The 21422-nt window shown below is 32.9% G+C and overlaps 1 protein-coding gene and 1 long non-coding RNA gene across 4 annotated transcripts in view; one reads left to right on the plus strand and one right to left on the minus strand.

The window, feature by feature from the left end:
- The window catches only part of LOC120888244 (uncharacterized), a 160472-nt gene that overhangs the window by 24167 nt on the left and 114883 nt on the right, over nucleotides 1-21422 (minus strand). The window contains exons 8-9 of one of the 2 annotated variants that reach the window (XR_013432239.1): nucleotides 14557-14783; nucleotides 5548-5599 (exon numbers count right to left, since the gene is read on the minus strand). This is a non-coding gene — a long non-coding RNA (uncharacterized LOC120888244). The remainder of the gene's footprint in view (nucleotides 1-5547; nucleotides 5600-14556; nucleotides 14784-21422) is intronic. The other variant, XR_013432238.1, reaches the window with a different exon arrangement.
- The window catches only part of LOC101965612 (regucalcin-like), a 237350-nt gene that overhangs the window by 17083 nt on the left and 198845 nt on the right, over nucleotides 1-21422 (plus strand). The window contains exons 3-4 of one of the 2 annotated variants that reach the window (XM_040280238.2): nucleotides 4930-5056; nucleotides 9822-11715. In XM_040280238.2, coding sequence (XP_040136172.2) covers nucleotides 4930-5056; nucleotides 9822-10951 — 1257 coding nt within the window. In that variant the 3' untranslated portion in view covers nucleotides 10952-11715. Of the gene's footprint in view, nucleotides 1-4929; nucleotides 5057-9821; nucleotides 11716-21422 lie in introns of those variants that run through there. The other variant, XM_078035590.1, reaches the window with a different exon arrangement.

The following is a 21422-nucleotide window of genomic DNA, read 5'->3' on the forward strand; positions in this document are numbered from 1 at the left end:
GAAATGTTAATGAAGCAGCTACCAGCAAACAGGGAGATGCTAATCCAAAAGCCTTTCCTGCCCAGATTACTGCTTCAGCCCACCTCTCCCCCAGCCTTTGGGCCTTCCCACGTACATTCCATCACTGCAAGATAACAGATCAAAGGACAGAAATTCAACAGGAATGTGGAAAGCTGAAGGAAGAACTTAGTTATAAAAAAGAGAAGATCTCACCCTTCCATGGATTCTTCCTCTTGGGTCCCCTTTTTCCTCTGGAGAGAAGTCTTTTCTACTATCCTTTAATAAAGCTTTAATGTTCCACTCTAAACTTGCCTTGGCATGCTTTTCTGATATTATACTTCAGCATTGCAGAGGCAAGGACTTGTCACTGTTAAACAGCCCTAATAGTAGGTTTAAATTTATTTTGAGAAAGGTCATAGCTAAATTGCTGAGATTATTTTTGTTATGGTTGATTTATCTAGACTTTGCTATCACAATAAAGCATACAGGTTTTACATACAAAGGTATTCTATTCATATGGGGATTTTATTTATATTGTGATACTTTGATGATTATTGTAATATTATGATTTCTCAATATATATGAATAGTAGACCATGATAAGTTCTTTTTTTTTTTGCTCTTATAAATGAAAAGGTTTTTAGCTAAAGTTACATATAATTTTGTAGATTAATTTTAAAAATTTATAATTTGGTTACTTATTTCATTTAAAGTAAATCTTTTTTTTATTATTGCATTATTGTTGTATTTAATAGTCAGGATTATTTTGACATAATCATAACACATGAAATATAATGTGCTACCCATCAGTATCCAGTAGTTCCCCTTTCCCTATTCTCCTACTTTATTCTATTGTATATTTATTTAGTTTTTTTTTAAATTATTGCATTATAGAATACACATAAAAATAGACTTCACTGTGTTATATTTATATTTGTACATAGCAATTTTAGTGAGATGTATTGGGGATTAATTTGGGGGAAAATGATCACCTTTATAATGATGAGTTTTATCATCTATACATGGGATGAATAATTCAGTCTTTTGTGTGCTTCTCATAATTTTTATTTTCTTATAAGTTCTACATTTTTTGTTTCTAAAAATTTACTTATGTAAAATACTACTTTCATAAGGCACCTATGTAAAATTTATACATAGTGCTTTATGCTCTTTTTTAAACTGGATATGTTATAAAATGTGACTAGCCTAGTGACCATTTTTCCTACAGATTATTATTTATCTCTTCCAAGATGTGTATTTTATTGAGCCATGCTCTTGGACTTAAAGTGTTTGGATGAGTACCATTGCGTACTTACATGTTATCATGGTCACATATGCTCTAATTTCACTAAGTCTCTGTGATGTGGAGTATCATGTATATTAAATAGCAAAATATTTTCCACAAAGAGATACTAATTTAAACCCCTTTTGAGTTAATTATTATTCATTTGTTATAGGTTCATCAATATTATTAATTTTTCCCAAAATGGGTTTTTATTTTGCATTTCTTTAATTTCTAAAAAATTTGAATTTTTAAATCTAATAAACATAACTCATGTATAAATTTGCAGTTCAAATTTTTGGCATTTATATTTTTTATGATTTCTGGCTTAAAAGATGAGAAATTGATCCAAAATGCAGCTAGAGTTTGATTTTAACAAAAAGAAAAAGATTTAAATTATTTTTTAAAATTGCCTTTTTTATCCTCATCATTTATTATAGATTTCTTGTGTGTTTGTAAGTGTAGGTTATTTAAAGTGGATTCTAGGGCTTATCTTTGGAAGGTACTATAGGAAAATAAATAAAAAATGTATCAACACTATGGCTGCAGGAAAATGAGTAAATTTCCTCAAAATCATATGGTAATTAAATTGTTAAATGACATATTTACTAAACATCCACTCCTTAAAGAATTTTTTTTTTCATAAATATTTTAGGCAGCGAATCATGAATTCTATTATGTGGATTTTGGTGTTTAATATAAATTCATATGGAATAAAATTTGGCCAATCCTAGAAATATTCATACATAATTTGTTGTTTACTTAATGACATGCTGAGGAGATAGCAGTTAATGAGCATATTTGTTTTTAGAAGTAGTTACTTTTTTGCTTTTCAGTTTCTAATAAGCCTTTTAGATTTATTGCCTTACTGAGTCTCTCAGGGCCACTGATGTTTTTTTTAATCTCCAGGCATTTACCCTTCTAAGAAATCTGTCTTGGGAGCTCTGTTTCTGAAGAGTTTCTTAACATGAAAAAAAAAAAAGTATTTGTGTTGTCCCTGAAATGTAATTTCAATGCACTCTCTTCAAAATGGAAAGAAAATAATATTTTCTCAGACTGACATCCCTGTGTCAGGAGCTAACAATACATTGATGATCTTTGAAGAAATTTCATACTGTCTCTGAGTAGTTTGATGTGGGCTGCTGAATTGCCATTTAGTACACAAATACCCATTTTTTTTTCTGTACTGTGGGAATAATTTTAGAGGACACAGATGAATAATGCTCTTCATGGAGGGTATGAATACCTGTATGTTCTGTAGTGCACAGCTGACAAAGCCCCTGGAAAACACTGTGCAGATACTAATTGGTTAACGATTATCTGCCACTCACATAAAATTTATTTCAAAAGCTTGTAATAACCTTTTCACTTTAGGCATCCATGTCATCTACATTCCCTAGTATAAAAGTATGAATCTTTCTTTTCTGAATTCCAAGGTTCATTTCTTTTGTGCTTCAAAGTGGTGCAAATAATTATGTTTTTATTTTTGTCATTCGTTTACACTGTGTTTCTAATAAAAATGTTCTCTGCTCCAAGTCTCTATTTCCCATGTTCACCTATGTTTAGAAAATGACATAGAAAATTGTATTTGATAATTTATAAAGGATAATTGATAATACTTCTGGTTCATGTCTTCCTTCCTTAGAAACTGAATAACAACTATGCTTGGTTCTGAAAAGGGAGCAGCATAACCTATCAGATATATAGAAAAAAACGTTGATTGTATATTCTCTTCTAAGAATTGTCTGTTAAGATCTTTGGCCCATTTGTTGACAGGGTTGTTGTTGTTGTTATTGTTATTATTATTATTTGCTTAGATTTTTGAGTTCTTTATGTACCCTAGAGATTAGTACTCTATCTGATGTGTGAGGGGTAAAAAATTCCTCCTAGGATGTAGGCTCTCTCTTCACCTCACAGATTATTTCTTTTGCTGAGAATAAACTTTTAGTTTGATTTCATCCCATTTATTGATTATTTCTATTAATTTTTGTGCCATAGGTGTCTTGTAAAGGAAATTGGGGCTTAATCCTACATAATGAAGATTAGAGCCTGCATTTTATTCTATTAGATGCAGAGTCTCTGGTTTGATTCATTGGTTTTTGATACACTTTGAGTTGAGTTTTGTGCATGGTGAGAGATAGGGTTATTTGAAAAGGCTATATTTTCTCCAGTGCATGTTTTTGGCACCTTTATCTAATATATGATAATTGTAATTTTGTGGGTTAGTCTCTGTGTCATCTATTCTGTACAATTTGTCTATCAGTCTTTTTTGTTGCCAATTCTCTGTAGTATAGTTTAAGGTCTGTACTGTATATACCCGATGGACATAAAATCAAAATGCTACATTGACTTAGCCACGTTAATGTTTATAGCAGCACAATTCACAATAGCTAAGCTACAAAACCAAACATTCAATGAGGAATGGGTCCATTCAATAATGACAAGATAAAAAAATTGTTGCTTATGTTCACAATAAACTATTAATCTGCCATAAAGAAGAATAACTTTATAATTTTTCCAGTAAATGAATGTATTTGGAGTTGTTATGCTTAGTAAAACAAACCATTTCTTTAAAACTGAATGTTTAAAATTTTTTGCTGATATGTGAAATCTAAAGTTCATAAAGTGGGAAAGGGTAAGAAAACAAGAACAGTAGATTGCACAGACATAAAAATAAATAAATAAATAAAAGGGAAGGAGATAGAAATATTAAAGATATATATAAATCCTACCATCTTAGTCACCAACAAGAACAGAAATCTAATTAGGATAAGATATATCCCATGCTTACTTAATACCATTAAAAATTGATTCTACTCTCAGGTGGAACTAGAAAGAAACAAACAACAACAACAACAAAAAAAAAAACAAATTATATTTTTTGAAAATATATATGTATATTCTATTTTAAACATCTTACAATATATGTATCAATCAAATTTATATATATATATATATGCATATATTATTTTGTATGTTAAAAATTGTTAAAATTATAAAATGGAAAATGCAAACAGGAATGTTTTTGTTATTTTTTATATTAATAACATGCATAAATATCATAAAATATTTGAACTTAAATTCACTATTAAATATTTCCATTAAATGGTCTGTCTACCTTGTTACATTTCAAAATTTTTCTTATACCATTGGTATTGGAATTACTAGAGATCTCCCTACATATTTAAAAAATCCAGCTCTATCAGAGAAATAACAAATAAGGTTCTACACTTTAGTAAATCTCTGATTAGTGATTGTACAATTAAAATTTGAGGATTCCCTTTTTCAATTACAATAATTTTCTCATCTGAACAATATACATAATTTAGATCATGATATAAAAAATCATATAATATATATTTTTGTGGTAATGCCTGAGTTTTATATTGTCTTTCACAAATGTGGAATATATATATATATATATATATATATATATATATATATATATATATATATTAAGATCAAATATATATATATATATTTGATCTTAAATCACTTTTTCTGCAGAAGTAGATAATAGTATCATTTTGTTCCAAAACACCACATGCATGATAGTCTACTAACTCTCATTTTAACTTCATTTACCTTACAGACTGTTCAAATGTTCATGTGGTCAATGTGTTATTTAATTATCTATTCTTTTTACAGTTACTGTTATCATTCAGGGATATAGCCATTGAGTTTACTGAAGAGGAATGGGAATGCCTTCAGCCTGCTCAGAAAAACTTATATAAAGACGTGATGTTAGAGAACTATAGAAACTTTGCCTTCCTCTGTAAGTTTAATGTCCCTTTAAAATTTTTAATTAATAGTTATTATTTAATGTACTTCTGCTGTATCTTCTGGGAACTTCTCTGTAAGAATGAGTTTCATATTTGTGTTTCAAAGAAAAAGGGCATTTTTAGAACAGATACTTTACTCCTTAATATATATTATGTTACTCTTTAATCTCTCTCTTACCTGGTATGTTATACATTCTCCACTTTAGATAAATAGTTCCTAGCATACTTTAGTGATGTAAACTCTTGTATCCTACACAGAGCAGGGGACGCAGCGAGATGTTCAAATGGAGAAAACCAATATAAAAATGTTGGTAGAGTAGTTATTTAGCAGAAAAAACATTTCAGAAGCTTAGGTTTATTTCTTTTGATTTTAATCATTGAACACATACTGCCCTACATTTATCACATTTTCAAATTCTTTGTGTTTCTCCATTTTCTTCTTTAGTGATGTCCCAGTTTATTCAGATTAACTATCAAAACTTACGTTTTATTGTTAGGGCCAGCATGATGTGTTACAAATCTTCTTGTGAGGAAACCTGTAAAGAAGCAAAGAGAAGAGAGAGACTCAATCTCAGTTAAAAGGAAAAAAAAAACTGACCACTCCTCTTCATGGCTATACATAGTGTACCCCAAAATTACATAGCTTCTGTTGTAATGACTACATTCTAACCTAGTATTATTTTAACCCCAAGTTTTAGCTAACCAAGATAACATACAAACATAGAGTCTCTTCTCCCAAAGGACATTACCACAGAAACTAGATAGTGCACCTGTAGAGTTGTCTTAATAGCTTCAGAAAGAAAGTCCTGGGAATTACAATTGTGGGACTCAGGGTGACAGTTTCCATCACCCCCACACTATTTCCAAGGTCAGAATACGTCAAGACCCCCCTCTTTTTTAAAAAGCCTTTTGAATAAATAATATTACTTATCTTCTTAATTCTGGTGGGGGCAAAATATAGGGCAACAGCAAGTGCCAACATCATTAAACATCCACCTATGATTCTTTTTTGACGCAGATGAATTTGAGTAAACATGAAGTTAACCAATCCAACAAGTCAATCATCAATCATCTTGTTGTACCTTATTAATGATATCTTTAAGGTAATCTAACTGTTTTGAAATAAAATTACTATTATCACTTAAATTGAAGGAACACGTTATTAAACTTCTGATATCCATTATAATATAACAATACCAGACAATCAACTACAATCATGAATTTTAAGTATGCTTGACAATGTTGTTTTTGTTCTTCATTAAGCATATTAACAGCCGTGGAGGCATGACTAATACTTTTTATGATAGCATAGGTGAGTTTCATTGTAGTTTTTTAATCCCATAGAGCTAGTCAGAGAAACCCACTAAGGAAAATGTCAGAGCATCAAATTCTGCCTTAGAGAGAAGGTTCACTGAATCATCACAGTTTTTATCAAGAGGAATAGATCTTTTATGAATTAATTGTGCAGGATTGTGACCTATTAAATACTATGTGGATGGTAAGGACACAGTTATTCTGCTAACACAACAATGAATACCATGAGACATTTTTTCAGGTACATAACAATTTCATCCAAGTTAGTCAAGATATTGTAAGGGGTTGTAGAATTCCAGAATCTGACAGTACTGAATTTCCCACAAGTGGTGTACAAAAACAGAGCAAAGCATTAACAGAGTTTTGTGTGAGTTTAGCAACCAAAGCAGTAACTAAGTTATCCATAGTACATTCTAACCTATTTGAGCAAACTCCTTTTGAGCTGAGGTTATTAATGGTTTTATATCCCCCCCCCCAAGTATCTGGAATTATAGTATCTTGGGTTCCTCTTTTAATGTTTCTCCTATTTTGAGGAAAATGATTATTCTCTTGTTTGGAGGGACTCTTTCTCTTCCAGGGTTAAATAAATCTTATGAATCAGCTTTTCAAGTCCCTGATGTACATTTATAATTGCTATATTTCATGCATCAAAAAGAACATGTTAGCATAATTTAACAGTCTATTTTTTCCCCACGTGATCAAAGGCATAGTACCTTGCCATGCTGAAAAGCTGGAATGATATCTATATCTATATCTATAGATAGATAGATAGATAGATAGATAGATAGATAGATAGATAGATAATGGCTGTTTGAGAATAAAATTCCTATTCAATGTAGATGACCAATTTTGAGTATTAATTTTATGTTGTATATTGAGCATATTAAGTGTAAATAAAACATTTTTTAATGTATATTAATATGAGAGAGGCTAGATCTTTTGTTTGTTTCTGTTTAAAAAGGCAAGGATCAGGATAAAATTTATTCAGTCAACAAAAGCTTGTCCAAAACAATTATGAGAAATTTCACAATTTAAAACTATATCTCATTCATTAAAAATTGTGCAAAATGATGAGATGTAAAGGCAGAGGCATTATCCATCTTTAACAAATAGGTCCTCTGGGAGCAGATCATGCTTGGTTTCTTTTCATGCTCTCTGCTGGTACTGACTTGGAAGTTTCTTTTTTTAGATTTAATTCTGTTAGTAAATTTTTTTTCTTTTTTATTGTGTTTTGTAATAATGCATTAATAATCATAAATATTTTGAAGTGAATAACTCATTATACTTCTGCTTTGTATGCTATTTTTTATATTTCTTATTTTTTATATTGTGATAATGATTTAGTTTCTAGATCACTGCTTTTTATTGTGGCATGATTGGATTTTTTACAAATATATATATATATATATATATATATATATATATATATGTGTGTTTTATATCCCCTCAAGTGTAATGTGTGTGTGTGTATCCCACTTATCTTTATATAACCTGTAGGTTTTTAATTTTTACAGTATTTCACAAGTTGCTTAGACTTGTCTTAAACTTGGTCCTGCTTGATAAGCCTCTCCCATATTGGTAGAATTTCAGGTTTGCACACTTGGAATGCCCCTCTCATTTTTTTTTTCTTAAAGAATTATTCACATACACATTTTGTACTTATTTATATTTATATTTTTTGTCTCAATTTTACTCTCTAAACTTTCTTTAAATCGTTATTTAGTGGTTTTTGAGTAATTCATAAATGCCAGTATCCTAATTTTCAGTTTTTAATGTTTTTTTTTTCTTTCTTGTCACTTGGATTAAGCCATGCTTCTCTTTGTTTATATTTGCTAAATTATTTTTTCATTAAAAGAGTCAACAGTAGATTATATAGTTCATTTTTTGAAAAAAGTATAAAAAAATTCAAATAAATAAAAATAGGCAAGAACAGTGCTGCATCCTTGTAATATTTGCTAATTAGGAGGTGATGCAAAAGTAATTCATGATTTAGGGAAGTCATAAAAATTTAGAAACAGCATGAGTCAAAAAAAATTTAAAAAGACTTGTTTCGTAGTTAAGTGATATAGAATTTGGGGGTTAATCTCAAGCACCACACATGAAAAATTAAAAGTTTGATGACCTAAAGTTCCAGAATGCCAGTGCTAAATATGTATCCATGAATAATTAAATCAGAAAACTGAAGAGATACCTCTGCTTTTGTGTTTAGTGCACATATTGTTCTCAGTATTAAAGCTATGGGCTCAATGTATGTGCCTATCAATGACCAAATGTGTAAAAATATTGTACTTATATACTATTATTATTTAATTATAAAATATTTTGTCTCTTAAAGTATTGTAAGAAATATATGCAGGACTTTGCATTAAGAGAAATGTGGCATGCACAGATTAACTTGCAGGAACATTTGATTCGCATGTGGAAGTCAGAAATTTATGGGTAAAATTTTTCTCACCAGGTACTGTGTTTTGTGTACGGTTGATATTATGCTCAAAGTCACATATTTTTATTTTATTGAGCATTAAAGGGTCAATATTTTTGTTTTACCACATGGTGAGTGTATTATATTCTTCATAAATACTAACAGAAGAAATACAATACCTTGTAAGAACAAAACTGATAATTATCTAAAATAATAATTGTGTTAATTCATTCTATTTAGCCATTTTACCTTGTATATATAGTACAAAATACTATGATATATTTAGGAAATAAACAAAGATGTATTTGTCAGTGAAAGAAATCGTCATATCTCACAAATTAAAAATATAAAAATCAATTTATTATACTTGATTGTTATGCATTACTTCATCCATATATTATGGCCATAGGCAATGCAAGGTTTTTATAGTCATTTAAAATGTTTTAATGGAAAATTTTATAGACATAAACGTGTATATTTATTAGTAAATTTTTTTTGTTCATTTTTCTTTATAATAGTCCAAAGCTTCTTTACCCTTGTTGAATATTCACCCAAAATATACTGTTATTTTCATGTCTGTATGTCATGGTAGACCAAAGCCAGTTTTTCGACACTGTTTGAAAAAGCCACAAATGTTTGTATGTTTTACATTTCTTTTGTTCTACTGAGAGTGAAGGTAGCTGGTAGATATTTCCTAAATACACAATACTATCTTATAGAGAACAAAAGGCTTTGGATGATAAAAGTAACATTCTTACCTTCTCTTTATTATATAACTCTTCTTAATGATGTATTCCTCTTGGATGCTGTGGTCTCTACAAAAATTTGAGTAATATTCTCAAGGTAATTTTGTTTGTGCATTTTTATTGAACTGATATATTTTTTGATTTTTGATGACTTGGGCTTACTAATCTGCTACACTCCTGATGTATTTATTCTACCTTAATTTTATGTTATGTATGCAAAATATATTTATCCCTTTCTAGTAGGTATTGTTTATTTTTATTTTTTTTTTATTTCAGCCATGAGTCCACATGATACCCAAGAATATTCACCAGAGAAGGGCATAAAACATATATTTCACAAATTGATAAATGGGAAATACAGTGGTTGTGATCTTGACTATTTACAACAAAAGAAAATGTGGAAAACCAAAAGTGAGAGTGAACACCAGAAATCATATGAAAAAACAGGCCTTGTTCACCACCAGATAATTTATACTGGAGAGAAGCCCTACAAATATAAACAATGTGGCAAAGCTTGTAGTCAAATAAATTGTCTTATTAACCACAGAGTAACCCACACTGTACAAATGCCCTACCAATGGGCAGAATGTGATAAAGTTTATAAAGAAAAATCAATCTTTATTAAGCAAAGCAGAATTCACATTGAAGAGAAGCCCTACAAATGTGAAGAATATGGTAAAGTTTTTAGTCAAAAATTAAACATTATTTACCAAAGAAGAATTTATACTGGAGAAAAGCTCTACAAATGTAGAGAATGTGGCAAAACTTTTAGTCAAAAAACAGACCTCATTCACCACAGCAGAACTCACAGTGGAAACAACCCATTCAAATGTAAAGATTGTGGCAAAGCTTTCACTAGAAAAGTAGGACTTACTTACCACAGCAGATCTCACACTGGACAGAAGCCCTACAAATGTGAAGAATGTGGCAAAGGTTTCAGTCAAAAATCAGACCTTATTCGCCACAGAATAACTCATACTGGAGAGAAGCCCTACAAATGTGAAGAATGTGCCAAAGCTTTCATTAAAAAAGCAGACCTTATTTGCCACAAAATAACTCACACTGGAGAGAATCCCTACAGATGTAAAGAATGTGGCAAAGCTTTCAGTCACAAAATAGACCTTATTCGCCACAACAGAACTCACACTGGAGAGAAACCCTACACATGTAAAGAATGTGGCAAAGCTTTCAGTCGAAAATCACACCTTATTCGCCACAGTAGAACTCACACTGGAGAGAAATCTTACAAATGTAAAGAATGTGGCAAAGTTTTCAGTCGAAAATCAAACCTTATTTGCCACAAGAGAACTCACACTGGAGAGAAACCCTACAAATGTAAAGAATGTGGCAAAGCTTTCAGTCAGAAATCAAACCTTAATCGCCACAGGAGAACTCACACTGGATAGAAGCCGTACCAATGCAAAGAATGTGGCAAAGCTTTCAGTTGAAAATAACACCTTATTTGCCACACAGAATTCCCTACATATGTAAGGAATGTGGCAAAGCTTTTAGAATAAAACAGGCATTACTCACCATAGAAGAACTCACATTGGAGAATAGTCTTAAAAATGTGAATAAAGTGGCAAAACTTTTAATAAAAAATAAAACTTTATTCACCACTGCAGAAGACACCCTGGTGAATATGAAATGTAAATAAAGTGCTAATACTTTTAAAGAAAAACTAAACCTCATTAACAACAGAATTTATACAGGAAGGGACCCCTACAAATGAAAACAATGTATCAAAGCTTTTAATTAAAAATCAGTTCTTTTTTACCAGTAGACTTTTTATTCTGAAAAGAAGACATATAATATAGAGAATGTAGAAATATTTTAAATTATATATCGTACACTATTAGACATCAGAGAAAATATTCTGGAGAGAAGCTTTATAAATGAGACCATTGAACCATTCCTCTAAGAAAGGGTAAAAATTTAATCCACCACAATGATCATAGCAGAGAGGAAGTTTTGAAATGTGAAAATTGACAACGTGACAATGCCTCCAAAATGTATTCATCAATACTCAGCACCTGTTGATACATACTGGTAAGATAGAAAACAAATGGGGGATAAAACATTTCATTGCCACATGTTTCTTAAACACTACTGATTGGTGGAGAATTCATTGTCCCCAGAAACTCTAAAAAGTTAAATACTATTTCCAAAACTTAATCAAATTTTAAATTCATTGAACATCTGAAAACTCATACCAGTAGTGAACATTGAAAATATTTTGTACAAAATATATTCCTTATAGAACAATTAAACATTTATAATAAACACCCTGACAAATATGAGAGTAAAGTCATTATCTATACATTAAACCTTGATATATACAAGGATCAGTATTTTTCCTTCAAAGGTGATGTTAAGATGCCACCAGCCTCCTTATTTTCCATGCATATGTCCTATAATTATTAAGTTTCATTTGAGAAATAAAAAATCTATTTTTTAATTTGTTTTGTTAAATTTCAAATTAGGAATACACATGCATATGTCTTGTTAAATTTTACATGCATCAACATACTTTCAAAGTTTTTTCTTGTCTTTGTCCTAAACAAGGAGGCTGGAATTCTAATGAATGTTGATCCAGTAAGTATTTTATTAAACAACATTACTTATTTTTCCCCATTTTTTAAAATTCTGTATGTTTTGATTAGATGAACAAAAATTTGTAATTTGTTAATGTAAAAATGTGTTTGATTTTAGAAAATGTAATGATTATTATACAATGTGCTTAACATTGTAAAATATTTATTTTTAAAATAAAAAACATAACTTGTGAATTCTTGGTTTTAACTAATTAATACATGGATTGATTAAACAAATACATGCTAGAAAAAGTATGTTTTTAATAGGTTTTTAATTTTGCAAAAAATTACATTACAGATACTACAGGAATTTTCTATAAATTCCAGACTCCATTTTCCCTCTGATTAACATTTTGGATCACTGTAACATTCTTATCACAATTTATGAGCAGATACTTATACATTATTTTTAGCTAAAATTCAATCTTTACTCAGAATCTTATGGTTATCTTTACTATTACAGAATCCCATCCAATATATTGTATCACATTGTTTTTTTAGAATCCACATATGAGTGAGCTCATGAGTACTTGTCTTTTTGTGTCTGGTTTATTTAATTTAACATAATGTTCTCCAGATTTGTGGCTGGATAGATGCCATTGTCTGCACATACCACATTTTCTTTATTCATTCATTTATTGATGGACAATATAAAGCATAATTTTAATTTTTAATTCAATTTTCCTCTTTTATAGTAGGCCTATATTGCTCTTCTTTTTTAATTTTTAAATTTTTTAAAATTTGTTCTAATTAGTTATGAATGATAGTAGAATACATTTTGAGACATCATACATAAATAGAGTACAACTTCTCATTCATATGGTTGTACATGATCTAGAGTTACACAGATCTTGTAATCATATATGCACATAGGGTAATAATTTCTAATTCATCCTGCTATCATTCCTCCCCTCATGAAAATTCATTATTATTTATGATTAAAAATTCTCCACAAATCAGGTGTAGAATGAATGTACCCCAATACAATAAAGGTCATGTGTAGCAAACCCACAGATATTATTATACTGAACATGAAAAAAATTAAAAGTTTTCCTTTAAGATTTGGTACAATACAAGGATTCTACTTTCAAGCTTTCTTTTTCATAGTAGTGGAAGTCATAAACAGAGAAATTTAATAAGAGAAAGAACTAAAAGGAAAATAAGAAGTCAAATTGTCGCTGTTTGCTTATGATATAATTTTATGTAGAGAATACCCTGGAAATCCCATTAAAAACATGTTAGAACAAACAAATAAATTCAGTACAGTTGCAGCATAATCCACATATTAAAACTGGTATATTTGTATACATTTATCTTTTGAGCTGTCTCTCCTCTGACTCAAATTTAAGGAATGAATTCCTCTAGCTTATGTTGATCCTAGATTCAAGATTGGAGGCTGGTAATAAATAATGGGCACAGTGTAAATAAGGCATCAACTTTTTTCCCATGAAAGCTGAGACAATTTTGTGGAATGAAGAGCAGACACTATCAATAGTTATTCCAGAGCAGAAGGATTGGGGGCTGGGGAGTATGGTCTCTAGCTCAGTAAACATATGCTGCAGACATAAAGCAAAAGCTCAAAAGGTGACCTCCTACAGTGTGCATTTTAAAAAGAGAAGATGGACTATGGTCTTGTGATCAAATTACAGACAAAAAGAAATTGACTTATTATTAGCAACTAATTCTTTGCAGCATACCTTTCAAAAGATTGTGTCACTGAATAATTCAAGTTCAGTAGATAAATTTGAAAAGCTTTAGAATCTAGATTTGCAGAATTTTGTGACTTTATTTTTTCCAAAGTATTTCTGAGCATTATGCATAAAGCATTATCCAGAGAATTGTGTATTCAAGAAAGAAAATGCAAAGAAAAAAAAACCCTGTGTTCTGCAATTGTCGGGATAGAAAAGAATGGAGCTTTGAATTTAGATAGCTGAACCAGGGAAGGTGACTCTGTGTGGGTGCCATAAAGGGTAATTTGAGTTATTCAAAAGTGCAGACTCTCAAATATATTCAGAATCATGCATACAATCATTAATTATACAAAAATGTGGATATTCTTCTAGGATTTTCTTAAGTCAGTTAGAAAGGGTGCCTCCAAGTTCAGTTTCATTCTGCTTCCATGAGGGCTCCAGTCACAAAAACAAACTCAGGCTAATATAGTCCCTATTTTATTTTTTTCAACAGGTTTTTGTCAATTTTTCCTTGGAGGAATATACACTGCACTAAGTTCATTAGCTTCAGCTAGATGCACTCCAAGAGACCCTCTTTGGGGACTCTGATGACTTTGCCCAGAGGCACAAAGATTCCATTTTACCCATCTATAGGCACACTTATAGTCTTTTCCACTGACCCCTCTATGTGTACAGAACAAAGGAAGATGTCCTAGCCCAGGGACAGCACAGTGAATGTCAACTCACCTTGCAAGCACTGGCAATGGGATGGGATCTGGAACAGACAGGATCTAGAACAGACTGGGGCTGTTGCTCACACCCAGAGGGGGCTCAGAGTTCTCCCACAGGCAGTGACTTGAAGAGACCTGAGGAGCATCAGTGTCATGCCCAGGACTTGAGGAGACAAACAAAGTGGCAGGAGAGGACAGGAGTCTGCAGAGTCCCAGGCAACAAGGGGTCTGCAGGAGAATATCCTGGAGGAAGGAAAAGCCACATCTTTAAGTGGGGACTTTAGAGCTTGAGGGGGAAAGAGGGTGGAAACCCCTAGTGCAGAAGGACTTTGGGAACACGTCCAGAGATGCTCTCCAGGCACTGAGGTGGTTCAGCCAGAAGGAAGCTCATGGTTCCTGAAGTGACCCCAGATTCTACCCTTTGTGTGGAGAATAGGGAGATAGGACCCCTGACAGGGAATTAAGAAATGCAAATATTGAAACTCACTCTGGAATAAGGACATTGGGGCAAGAGTTTTGCCTGGAATATGGCACAGTGTAGAGTGTTTTCCCAGCAAGCAGGAGGCCCTGGGTTTGATCTCTAGAGCCACAAAAATGGAATAGGAAAATTTGCTGCCCCATCAGCAGGAAGCTGTGCTCTTGTGAGTGGTTGGGGTCCTGGAAGAAGGTGGAGCCACCATGGGTGGGATTTGAGCTTCCATCCCCCACAACCCCAAGAGCACTGGGGTCATTTCTCTTGGCCAGAGGACTTGAGTCTCTAGTGTCCAGAAGAGTCTGTTCTGTGTTCAGTCAGGCAAGGCTGTTCTCAATCTCTGCCCAATCTAAAAGCTTAGGAGTTCCTGGAGAGCTAGGTTGAAGTCCCCGCCTCTGGGGGCCATCAAGCTAGGTTCTGCTGCCTGTCCTCAGAGACCAATCAAAGAATTCAGCCATGGTGAAAGTAGGAAAGGGACCTTCAATCAGTGCACTCACAGCAGGGAGATAGGGGGCTTACTTCCTGAGCCTTGCATTGGGGTGCTGACTTGAGCTCCCGGAGTGTAGAAAGGAAACCAGAAATCACACTTAGGCAGTCTTGGACAAATGGTGAATGGCTTGGGGGTTATCTCAGGAGTGGAAACCTTGGTGGCTATCTTGGGAGTGGACTGGCCTTCTGGGTGGTAGTATGGACTCATCACAGGGCGTTTATCCATCAGAACTCTTCCTAGAATCCAGGGGTTGCCCAGATGACTCAGCACAGATTAAAAGCCTTAAGCCCTTGGCATATTTTCTTTCACATACTTCTTCTTTAATGTTTAATGGGTCCAGTGTGATTGTACTGTACATGCACATGGTGTGCCCACATCAAATCCAAGCCCCTTCCCACATCTCCCACACACCCTTATATAATTAATAATCACTGGTCTTTCTATAACGATAAAGCTCAGAACTTGAAAAGAGAATATGAAGTACTGTCTCTAGATCATATAGCTTAAAATAATGTCCTACAGATAACACTTTTTGCTGTTTATGACAGCTCTTTTTACTTCTCCATGGCTGAATACTACACCACTGTGTATATTCATCATATTTTCTGTATCCAGTCCTCTCTTGGTGGGCACTGGGATGATCTCTTGTCTTAGCTAGTGGGATTGAGGTTCTATAAACATGGCTGTTCAGGTATCTTGTTGATGTGTTGATAAGTATTACTATGAATTTGTGCCCAAGGTGGAGTACCCAGATCACATGAGATATCTATTTTCATCTATTTGAGGGAACTGAATACTGTTTTATATAATGGTCTAATTAATTTAAGTTCCCACCAACAGTGAATAAAAGTCTCATTTTTGCCACATCCTCAGTGGAGAAACAACTTAGAGAATGTGAGAAAATATTGAATAACCTTCATCTGACTGTGTTAATATTCAGAGTATATTAGAAAAAAGAAAATCTTAATAACCACAAACCCACAAACTTTATTGTAATAAAAATGTATGGATTACATGTATAAACTCTTCCCAAAAGAAGAAATAAAAGTGACCAAAAATAGATGAAAAAAGGCTTAATATCATCAACTCTCAGTTACATGCAAATTAAAATCACAATGTAATACCCTCTTGACCCTTTAGAATAGCTGTTTTCTAAGAAAAAGTCATAAATGCTGGAAGGATGTAGAGGTTGCTCATCCTTCAAGTCTAAGCTGAGAGTTGTGAGGCCACTGGTGCTGTGTTTAGTAGACGTGCTTTTTTCTTCCCAAATCTGAAACTGTTGAAGTCTCTTTTGTGTGTGTGAGTAAGTGGAGATGTGTTCTACAAGGCCTGAGGATCTATGGAGTTGAGTGCCAGGGATGGGTGAACCAGGACCACTTGGGTCTCTGGACATTGGGGCTGGTTCACTGACTTTAACAGTGGGAACTATGAAGTGAAAACTCTCTGTTTATTGAAGGTACAAATTTCATTTTGACTTGCCATTCACAAAGAGGAACAGAAGCACAGGTTTGAAACCAACTGCTGGGCATCCATGGTACTGGCATTCTGTGCTATGACAGTGGAGAGCTGAAGTTCTGCTTTAGAACAACACAGTCACTCCCATTTTGCACATGGCTTATTTCACTTAATATGATGTCTTCCAGTTCCACCTGTTATGGGCCAGGCTATATGGGCAATGACCAAACAGACTCCATTTTGCCCAGAAACTCCATATCATGTAAGAAATGCTTCTTCCAGGGAAAGCCCTACCTCGGGACCCATCATCAGTTGCTTAGCATAGCACGCTTAGCCACATAAAATGGAAATTCTTATACAATGTAAAATTGTTCTCTCTTTTGTTCCTATTTGTCTTGGAAAATTTACCCTGTCAGACCTTAGCAACCATTCTTTAACTTGTACTCAATAGGGGATGTTTTGGCCTACTCCTTTTTCTGCTTCTGATTTTAGACCACAGGATATTTGTTTATGGTTTTTAATCATAGCAACACCCATTGATGTTTTAATAAGGCTTTGGACTATAAAATGTGTACTCAAACCCCAGGAGGGAGTTGAATGGTATCAACTTGCAGCCTACCCCTTAGCCCACCGGCTGGTGGACCTTGTCCACCAACTGGTGAGTAAAGATTCCATCTCCTGCTTTAAGAATGACTGGTTGATTTATTGCAGTTTCACCTTAACACACCCAGGTGACAACAATAATGTCTTTCTTTTTCTTGAAATAGAAAGAAGATGTTGTTTGAATATTTTCACCAAAATGAAATGATAAAAATTTGAGGCACTAGACTTCCACAATATGTACAATCATCAAAACATTGCATAGTATATTATAGGTGGCAGCAATTATCACATCTCAATGAAAGCAAGATAAAAGAGTATACAATTACAGCTTGCACTTAAGTTCCTTCTGAAATTTACATTTAATTTGCTCTGTTTCACAAGTGAGATAATTTACAAATTTAAATGCCTTTGAAACAAATGTCTGGCTTATCTTTATTCTCAGAACTACCTGAAAATTATTATAGGTTTGGAAAACCTGACATTTTTATCTAGCTTTTTTCTTTTCTATTCTAATCTACCAGACCCACAATGTCCTGGCAGCTCTACTCCTACATATTTTTTCATTGATATATTTTATGAAGAAAAGGGCTGCCTGGGGAAGGGGTCAGTGGAGGGAAGAGGCATAGCCAGAAGGCCTGGTCACCAGGGATGAAGCACAGAGGCTGGGAAGCCCATGGACTCCCTGCAGGGCTCAGAACATTTGGAGCTGTGTAAGTGGGCAAGGCACAATGTTCAGTCTCCTAGATCATCATTAGCTTTGCAAGGGAACTCAGGGCCCTCAGAATAATTCTGAAGACCCTAATATATATTGTAGTTGCACCTCTAATGTCTGAAAGTTAGAATTCTGGCCCCTAAGTTGATGTGAAAAATTCTGAGGAGGCTTTAGACAGAGTCTTCCCTAACTCAAGCCATTTCAAGAGTTCTTCTTTGTGTGTGTGTGTGTGTGTGTGTGTGTGTGCTGTGCACACACACACACACACCCCTTGATCTTGTTGTGTATACATATGAGTTAATCCTTGATATCAAATTGCTTCCAAAGATGCTTTAAGGTCCACCTGATTGCCAGAACCACAGCTCTTTGGCTTGGCACATGGCCAGGAAGCATAAAGTAAAAAAAAAAAAAAAAAAAAAAAAACTCACAAAAACTGAGACAGCATTGCAAAAGAAACCTAAAGGAATTCTGCATAGAAAAGAAGATTAAAACAACCAACAGAGTATTGGAAGTAATAAATCTCATTAGAAGATCTAATAAGCTATTGAGAATTAGGATTTAAGCAAACATTAGCAATAACCAGCACAAGAAAGTAATACATACCTCTCTACAATAATACTGAAAGTAAATGGATTCAATTTTCCAATTAAAACATGTAGATTGGCATATTACATTAAAATATGAGATCCACCTAATTGTTGCCTGAAAGAAACTCATCTTATAGGGAAAGACACCTGCAGGCTACAGAAAGGATGTAAAATAATATTCTATTAAAATAGAATCCCAAAGCAAGTAGGTCAATGTGTCATAGGGGACAGAGTAGGCAGGGCACCAAGATAGCAGGAAACAGTTTTATTTGGCTGCAGCCAGGTTCAGAGGGCACAGCTTTCACTATAACCAATAAATCCTCTGAACCCTTAGTTCAGGTAGTTTCAGAACAGTATAGCTAGCATGTAACTGGAGGGGCTCAGAAGTTCACAGTCTGCAGAAGTTCACATAAAAGCAGCTTTTTCTTTCACAATTCTGCTCAAGTTAACCTTCAAGGACAATCCATGGGAAGGGGAGAGCTTCTTCTCCCCTTTCTTTACTCCCCATGCCAGCTGTTCCCATTGAGCCCAATTGGTAACTTCTTTTATCTTAGAAATGTAGACACCTCTGTGAAGCCCCAGCTCAAGGCCAGAGGCCTTGTTAAATGATCTGTTTTGTTTTGTTTTAAATCACATTTTGCATTTGCAAACACATTTCTGAAAACTACAATACTGCAAAAAAATGTTTGTGAAAAACTAGTAATGGGGTGTTCAACACCTGGAGTGCTGATTTTTTTTAGGTCAGTGGCCAAGTAAAATACAGCAATAGGAAAGTAGGAAGTTTAACTACATTGAACTCTTTGGTAGAGACTCTTTTGCTCATAGTCCTAAAATCAATTATGGCAAAGATTTCTTAAGAAGCTTAATTAGAATTTTCTGTGGAGGAGGAGGTACCACTACAAAAGAGGTAAAAAAATGAATTATGAAATTCAACTAAACAAGCTTCAAGCCTACATTAGTTAGAAGAGACAAAGTATATCACTATATATTGATGAAGAGAACAAACCAGCATGAAGATTTAAGAGAATAAGCATATTATTATTGACAAAAGATATCACAAAAAACTAATAAAATAATACTTGGTGATAGTACACACAGACATAAAAGTCAACAAAAATACTGCAGAGTTAATTCATATTATAAGGAAAATGGAAATAAAAGACATCTGCAGAATATTTCACTCAGCAGCAGATTAATACCCATCCTTCTCAGCTGCTTAAAGAAATTTATGCAAAATACATCATGTTTTAGACCACAAAGAAAGTGTTAGAAAACATAAAATAGCTGAAATAATCTCAATCTATTTATCAGATATTGATGGAATACAATTACAAATCAATGGAAAATATGCAAATCCATGGAAATCGAATAATATACTTTTGAATAATAAGAGAGTCACTGAAAAAATCAGAGGAGAAATCAAAAATTTCTCAAAATCAATTGGGACTATTAATACAATATACCAAAATCTCTGGAACAAAATAATGCCAGTCCAAGGTGCAAAGATTATAGCTAAGAATGACTACATGATGAAACCAGAAAGAATCCAAATAAATAGCCTAAAGATCCAAGGTCTTAGAAAAAGAAGAACTATTTCCTAAACCAATAGAAGGAAAGAAAAAATGAAGATCAGAACTAAAATTAATGAATATGGAATAAAAGAACAATAAAAAATTATCAAGAGTCAGTATTTTGAGAGTATGAACAAAATTGACAAACCCTTATCCCAATTAACCAAAACAAAAAAAGGAGAAAAAAATAGTCAATAAAATGAAAAATAAAGCAGGAAATCTTTCATCAGTGAAAACCATAATTAGAATGTCATTATGAACTATTTTATAGACTTATATTCCAATAAATTTGAAAATCAAGAAGAAATAGATGTATTTCCAGACGCATATAAACTACCAAATTTGAACCAAGAGAATAAGGAAAATCTGAACAGATCAATAATAACCAGTGAGATTTAAGCAGTAATAGACACCCAGCCAGAGATCATTTGAGAAGAGGAAGGGAATTGAGGGGAAGGGAGGGGATGGGAAAAAGGAAGAATGTCACAATGAAATTGAACAAATTATGCTTTTTTACATATGTGCACATATAATAAAGATTTTCAACTTTAAGAATATATATAAAGATCAAATTAATGGGCAATAAATAAATGAAAAGTAGATGAGTAGGATAAAGACCATGGAACAGGTGAGTGGAGGAGAGGAAGGTAAGACGAAGCACTAGTGACTGAAGTAGAGAAAATTATATGCCATGCATGTAAAATTATGTCAAAATGAACCCCACTATTATATGTAACTCCAGTGCACTATAAAGTGTTAATAAAAAAGAAAATAGCTTATGAAGGAATATTTCACAATTATTGAGTAAATTAAGAAAATTTCAAAATTTTGTTTTTTTATAAATATATCCCCAATTCTATCCATTCAAACTATTCATCATATATACACCAAACAATTTATTCAACATTTCCTTTCAACAACATAGTTGTTGAAAAATTACATGTTCAATTTCAAATGCCTCTTCTTCAAAATAGGAATAATTCTGTCAAAAA

The sequence above is a fragment of the Ictidomys tridecemlineatus genome (assembly GCF_052094955.1).
Source record: "Ictidomys tridecemlineatus isolate mIctTri1 chromosome 1 unlocalized genomic scaffold, mIctTri1.hap1 SUPER_1_unloc_4, whole genome shotgun sequence".
NCBI classification, from domain to species: Eukaryota; Metazoa; Chordata; class Mammalia; order Rodentia; family Sciuridae; genus Ictidomys; species Ictidomys tridecemlineatus.